Below are 7,349 nucleotides of genomic sequence, written 5' to 3'. Positions count from 1 at the left end.
AAGAAACCCAGCAAGCAACTTTTTTAGCTCGTTAAATTACCTCCAACATACAGTTAGCATAATTCCTTGAGGCGCATTTTACATGTGCCAAAAATATCATTAATGAGAACCACGTAAATCATCTTGGTCGACAATTAGAGGCCACGACGCACCCGTCTGTTATTTTTTTTCTCCGTCGTTGTCAAAAAGAAAAAAATGTGGAGAAGATTATCCTTTTAAAAAGGAAGGTCACTTGATTTGAAATCCAGATTCAAGATCAACCCACTTCTCGATGTATCTTGCCAAATCCTCCGCTAGCCCAGTATAAGAATGAGGGGTTAGCTTCGAAAGTTTTGCTCGAACCTCCCCCGGTATGTCTAGACCATCAATGAATTGCTGCATGCTGTCCTTGGTGACAGCTTGGCCTCTCGTAAGTTCCTTCAGCTTCTCATAAGGTTCAGGTATTCCATATCTTCGCATCACCTACAAAGAGTAACCACATTAACGGGATAAATGCCTGATGCGCACACAATAAGCCCTTTCTGACAGCAACCAGAATAGGATTCGAGGGAAAATAGACAGGAGAAAACAGATGCCTTACTGTCTGTATTGGCTCAGCAAGGACCTCCCAAGTTTGCTCCAAGTCTTCAGCTAAACGCGCTTCATTCACCTGTATAAGCACCAATTCAGCATAGAAGATCTAGCCTGATCATAATTACTTAAAACGCGTGCAAAAAAATTAACCAAGTTATCTCGGGTCAATAGTAAAGAGTAAATGTCTGATATTGCCATGCAACGGTCCAAGAATGCAAGTATATGTGCAGTTGACCACTGCTAAAAAAACATCCTTATCCTACTAAGTCAATTATCATTTGCTGGTTTGAGTGGTGTGAACTTTTAGTTGGGTGAACACCTACGCCTAGGAGCCACCATTAATTTAGGGGGTATTTGGTTTAAGGAATCACTTCATCCAAAATAAGGTGGTGCATCATGAGTACATTCCTCAAATTTGGTGAGATAACCTCATTCCTCATGTAAGTACTAATTAACTAACTATGATGAATGAGATGGTGATGGATCAACTCATTCTATTCCACAAACCAAACAAAAAAAAAATGAGTGAGAAAATGATGGACTAGCTTATTCCTCAAACCAAACACTCTATTAGCCAAAACTTATGAAAACAGCAAGTGGTGAGGTAGGTCTGTCTGCTTGATCATCAAGGATTTTCAATAATCATAAATTAAACATAAATCAACTAATCTCAAGGTACAACTATATCATCTGTAACGAGACAAAGGACAAGCTTTGTGCCACCTACCTGAACCTTGCTGATTCCACGTATGGTGGCCTTGTAAGCCAATAGAGAATGACCCAATCCCATACCCAAGTTTCTCAAAACAGTTGAGTCTGTCAGGTCACGCTGTCAATGACAATGATACAACATGGTGGTTCATTAGTATATATACATATATACTAATGAAATGGTAAATATAATTTAAGGTCCAATCACGCATTAGGTGTCATGATAGAGGCACCAGATTTTATCCTAACACCACATGTTAGGAAAAACTCAAATTGAGGCATAAAATTAGATTACCGACAATACCTGCATCCGGGATATTGGCAGTTTCATGCTTATACCAGATAATACAGAATTCGCCAGACATAAATTACCATCACTATTTTCAAAATCAATGGGGTTGATTTTATGAGGCATGGTGGAAGAACCAACTTCACCAGCCTTTGGTATCTGAAAAAAAAATTGAAAGATGTTGCAAGTTAATAAATGGGAAATAAAAAATCAATTTGTTTCCTTGCGGTACAAGTTTAATCCTCCAAAACTGCAGTGTCAACCCTTTTTAGTTTACCTGCTTGAAGTAGCCTAATGATATATAGGACCACATGTCTCTATCAAAATCAGTCAACACATTGTTGAACTGGGTGAATAGATTGAAGAGCTTTGATATGTAATCATGAGGCTCGATCTGTAAAAGGGATAAAACTGCATCAGAACCAACAAAATTGATGGTTATGATCACCCTAAAATTTGAGAAGCCCCCTAATTCTGCACAAAATTGAAGACTAGAGAAGAAACTAAATGTCAAAACAAAAAATATAGGTCACCTGAGTAACATAGGGATTAAGCTGCAAACCCAAGGACCTAACAAACTCTTCTGCCACCTTAGGCCAGTCAACTTCAGGATATGCAACCACATCAGCATTGTAATTGCCAACAGCGCCAGCAAATTTCCCTAGTATCTTCACCTCTGAGAAACTCTTTCCTATATCAGATAATCTGGCCGCGAAGTTTGCCATCTCCTTTCCCACAGTTGTTGGTGATGCTGGCTACAAGCAAGAATTGAAAACAATTTAAGACAGGCTTCCAAATGAAGTTTTTCTTGGCAAAGCAAGCACATTCCACTAACATACAAGCAATTGAGCAAGACAACTGTGTTCACTATTGCATTGGAAGAGTTACTGAGCTCTACTCCACAATGCAACACTGCTGAAGAACATTTTTTTACTTATAACAGCAACAACAACAACATCAAAGTCTTTTAGTCCCAAGCAAGTTCAGGTGGTAGGCTAAAGTTGAAACCCAACAGAAACCATAAGTCAAAGTTCAGACACATGGAACATTTATAGAAATATTTTCCCCTTTTCTAGTACAAATCAAAAGGTTGAAGATTATCTGCTAGAAGAGTATAATACTTTAAAAAAATCCTAGACTTTGTTGATAAATAATGCAGGTTTGTCATTTCCTCCATCCATGTTGCTTTGGAAATAGCTGAATGAGTTGATCAATCATTCAATTCCATTCTTTTCGTTATAAACTTATCAATTTACTATCACTCAAAATCACCTTGCTGCATCAACCGAGCAAACTTACAAAACATGAGGCCCCGACGAGTAGTCATTTTATATTGTATATCTCACATACAAGGCTGTTGAGAGGTGTCTATGGAGAAGCTATGCTCCGAGTTGATTAGGTGGTCTGAGTAGCACTCCTTAAGTCCTGAATTTCGACTCCCGTGGGAGCGAAATTTTCAGGCTGTGGTTAAAAAAAATCCCCTCGTCTGTCCCACGCCAAAGCATAGGTCCAAGGCCCAGCCAAGGTCGCGGTCGTTATCACATGGGCTACTGTGCCGCTGTGTATGGGTGGGGCAAGGGTTCAGGGGTTTTCTTGACATGTATGAGTTCTTCTTCTTAATATAATGTCGTGGGGGCGGTCTTACCCACGCAGGTTGAGTTTTTTTTTTTGTTGTATAGCAGAGTAGTAAAATATTACGGTGAAGGTGGCTTCATATGTCATACCTGCCCATGAGTTCGAGCCAACATAGGGTAGCCTGAATTTTGTGTCGCCAAGGAACATAATGCTGTGCATATGTCAATCATGGCAGGGAACATAACTCTATTTACCCCCTCTTTCAGAGCCAATGCATGTGACAAATTGTTGATATCTTCAGAGGTACAGCCAAAATGGAAGAACTCCGACACCTGGAAACAAGTTCAAGGTGTCACTCAGCTTAAAGTCTAACCATAAATAATTACTCCTAGACACATTGAGTTCCTAGTTGCCACCTTAGCAATCTCTGGATTGGAGCTGCACCTTTGCTTCAGAAAGTACTCGACGGCTTTCACATCATGGTTGGTTACTTTCTCGATTTTCTTTATTTCTTTTGCATCATCAATGCAAAAATTCTCAATAATAGCAATCAAGAAGGCTTGGGCTTCCTTGCTGAACTGAGGCACCTCAGTGATCTCAGGAATTTGAGAAAGTTTCAATAACCACTTGATCTGAAGAACAAGAAAGGCACGTCTGATAAGCAACATTGACAATAACACCAGCAACAGGCTCTCAAACGTCCAATCTCCAATCAAAATTGTAAGCAAATACAGTGTTTGCAAAGGGCTGAAATGTCCCAAATGTCAGATACCTCGATGAGAACGCGGTATCTGATTAGGCCGAACTCGCTGAAGAAAGGCATCAGCTCTTTAACGAAGCGGTCGTACCGCCCGTCCAGCGGCGAGAGCGCCATCAGGCAGAACGTGTCGTGGTCCGGCAAGCTGCGCAACTCCTCCAGCGACCTTCCAGCCCAGTCCAGCGGGGCATCAGCCATCTGAACGACACGGCAGAACCCGTAAAATCACAAGCAACCAATACCCGTAGCAGGGTTCTGGAAGTTCCACGTGAAAGAGGTGTCAATCGTCACCTCAGTGGAAGCTCCGGCGACGGCGGCGGAGGCTGAGCATTGGAGGCGCCGAGTTGGAAGAGCACAGGCGCCGCGAATCCCGGTGGCTCTCGGGGCGGCGGACGCCCGCGGATAGGCCGCTGCGGAGGTTGCTGGGGGCTTGAGCGACGGCGGCGCTGACATGGTTCGAGAGTCACGGCGGCTGCTGTGAGTGGTTAAACCCTAGGCGCAGCCGCGCAGGGTAGACGATGCGAGCTGCGGGCGGGCGTGCTTGATGACGAAATAGCAAGGGATAAAAATGTCAGCAGTCTAGGGGTTTAAGAGCAGGATTTGTCGATTCCATTTTATTTGAGAGTCTATTAGTTATGACAATGACTAATATATAAGCAGTCATTGTATGTGAGCGTGTAAGTAGATCTTTTGATCATAAAAGGTCTAACCATATGCTATATTTAGTATTTAAATTCTCTCATCACCACCTCGCGTAGTTTTATAAAAAAATCTAATGAACCACAATTACACATACGGTTGGATCCAACGGGTCAAAAGAGTTAATTGCACACTTGCATCTAATAATTGTTTGTATATTAGTTGTTGCCATTAGTTATAGGTTTTGTTTGGTTCCACTCCAATTTCTTTTAAAAACTGGTTTCTAAGTTTAATTTCTAAAAACTGGCTTATATAAAAAAAATAGATAGTGTTTGGATCTACTAGTTTTTTAAAAATGGTTTATAACTTGGGAACGTATCATGTGCTCATGGAGCTCTTGTGCTTATATGAGCACTTTAAATCTGGTGCCTTCGTTTTTCATCCAAGTGTGAATAGACATTTCCTAGTTTCTTTTATGTGACACCCTTGTTGCGCCGCGCCGCCTGTCTCTTCTGTGTGCCACTGCTGCCCTCACCCTCTGGATGAGAAATAAAGGCACTAGATTTAAAGTGCTCATATGAGCACAAGTGCTCCATGAGCACAGGATACGTTTCCTTATAACTTTACCGTAGAAACCAGGAGACTGGTTTAGAAACGGGGTAAAAAAACTTGACTTGTTTGACGTTCTAGATTTAGAAAAACAGTTTTTAAAAAACAGTGTGGATCAAACAAGGCCTAAGGAAGTGTTTGGTTAGAGGGATTAAAGATTAGTCTCTAGCTTTTAGTCTCATTTAGTCTTTTTTTGCCGAACACTAGGACTAAAATATGAACTAAAATGATTTAGTCTTTAGTCCTTCACATATGTGCTAAAAGGGACTAAACCATATTAATTTCACATTTACCTTTCATGTAGTTCAATTGTACTAATAGTAGAAGAATGTTAAAGACCATTTTAGTCTTCTTATGAGTCATTTAGTATATTCTTACTATTTGTAGCCCCTAGAACCAAACATATTAGGGACTAAACTTTAGTCCACTAACTAAACTTTAGTCCCTATACTGAAGAAACAAAACATGGCCTAAATAACTTTGTGAGATGTGATACACTTGCTAAATGTGAAGCTATACCTTTTCACATGTACAGTGCAAATAGAGTATCCTCTTCGTTGTTAAAGGAAAGTGACGTAGGATTGTGTACAGTCAAAACATTTTAAGTTTGATTAGATTTAGTTAAAAATCAACAATATTTTATATATCTAGTTACATTTATTATATAAATAATTTAATATTTAATACAACAATACTTATTATATGACTATGAATATTAATATTTTTATGTACATTTGATTAAAGTAAAAAATATTTAAATTTTTATAGCTCATAGGATGAAGCGGAGTAACTCATGGAATGAAGGGGAGAAGAGTACTCCTTCCTTTTTCATTAGCCTTTCAAATAAATTGACTTATGATATGTTTGGATCTAGGGGTGGAAATGAGCCGAGCCGATCGCTCATGCAACGAGCTCAGAAAAACGGCTCGCTCTGGGCTTGTGAGCCGACTCGCCGAGCCAACGAGCCTAGCCATAAACATAAATTTGCTCTCTAAATTATAATATAAAATCTTAAAATATTTTAAATAACATATTTTAAATTAGTAAAATAGATATATCACTAATATAATATAGAAAATAGATTATTTTTGTATAGTAATCTCAAATAACATAAATTATTGTCTACTCGGTACTAATATTATAAGCTAATTAAGATTTTATGTAATAAATTATTGTTGGATCGAGCCACGAGCTAGCTCGCGAGCTGCACCGAGCCGAGCCGAGCTGGCTCGCTTTTTTCACGAGCCACAAAAACAGGCTCGGCTCGGGCTCGTTATGAGTGTCGAGCCGGTCCGAGCCGAGCCGAGCTGCTGCGAGCCCGAGCCAGCTCGTCGAGCTCGAGCTTTTTTCCAGCCCTATTTGGATCTATGTTGTTAAAAATTAGCACTATACTTTTAACTAAATTTTAGTACATAGGATCCAAACAAACCCTTATTTTCATCCAATTACTATATATTAAAGCTCGACGCAAAGGCGGTTTCCCAGATGGTCCATGAAAGTCGCCTAGAGGGGGTGGATAGGCGAAATCTAAAATTTACAACTTTAAACACACTACAAGCCGGGGTTAGCTTTAGAACAAATGTTAAGTCCGGGAGAGAGGGGGAAACAAATCAATCAAGAAATAAGGCGGATGACACGGTGATTTGTTTTACCGAGGTTCGGTTCCAAAGAACCTAGTCCCCGTTGAGGTGGTCACAAAGACCGGGTCTCTTTCAACCCTTTCCCTCTCTCAAACGGTCACTTAGACCGAGTGAGCTTTTTTCCTTGATTTCTCGGGTCACTTAGACCCCGCAAGGACCACCACACAATTGGTGTCTCTTGCTTCGCTTACAAGGCTTTGAGAGTAAGAGTAAGAGAAAGAAGAAAGCCAACCAAGCAACAAGAGCAACAAAGAAACACAAAAACGATCCTTTCTCAAGTCCTAATACACTAGAATTGAATTGTGGACTTTGATCGGATCAGTGGCTTTGATTTGTGTCTTGGAGTGTTGCACTTTGCTCTTGTATTGAATGGAGAGTGATGAATGCTTGAATGGTTGGAGTGGAGGTGGTTAGGGGGTATTTATAGCCCTCAACCACCAAAACAACCGTTGGGGTGGCTGCTGTCGATGGGCGCACCGGACAGTCCGGTGCGCCAGCCACGTCACCCAACCGTTAGGGTTCTGACGCAGACGACCGTTGGAGCGCTAACTTCTGG

General features: G+C 40.7%; 1 protein-coding gene across 1 annotated transcript; it reads right to left on the bottom strand.

Annotated features, from left to right (window-relative positions):
• LOC100217081 (L-Aspartase-like family protein) lies at positions 1–4,427 on the bottom strand. The gene is made up of 10 exons (NM_001143451.1): positions 4,197–4,427; positions 3,921–4,103; positions 3,565–3,780; positions 3,298–3,480; positions 2,107–2,328; positions 1,851–1,967; positions 1,589–1,732; positions 1,301–1,402; positions 581–649; positions 1–462 (listed from the first exon to the last, which is right to left on the bottom strand). The coding sequence occupies exons 1-10, from the start codon at positions 4,356–4,358 to the stop codon at positions 229–231; spliced, it is 1,632 nt and encodes a 543-aa protein (NP_001136923.1). The 5' UTR covers positions 4,359–4,427; the 3' UTR covers positions 1–228.
• Between the last annotated feature and the right edge of the window lie 2,922 nt (positions 4,428–7,349).

The sequence above is a fragment of the Zea mays genome, chromosome 1 (genome assembly GCF_902167145.1).
Source record: "Zea mays cultivar B73 chromosome 1, Zm-B73-REFERENCE-NAM-5.0, whole genome shotgun sequence".
Taxonomy (NCBI): Eukaryota; Viridiplantae; Streptophyta; class Magnoliopsida; order Poales; family Poaceae; genus Zea; species Zea mays.
The sequence above is the reverse complement of the archived record's forward strand: the minus strand, read 5'-3'. Positions and strand labels throughout refer to the sequence as shown.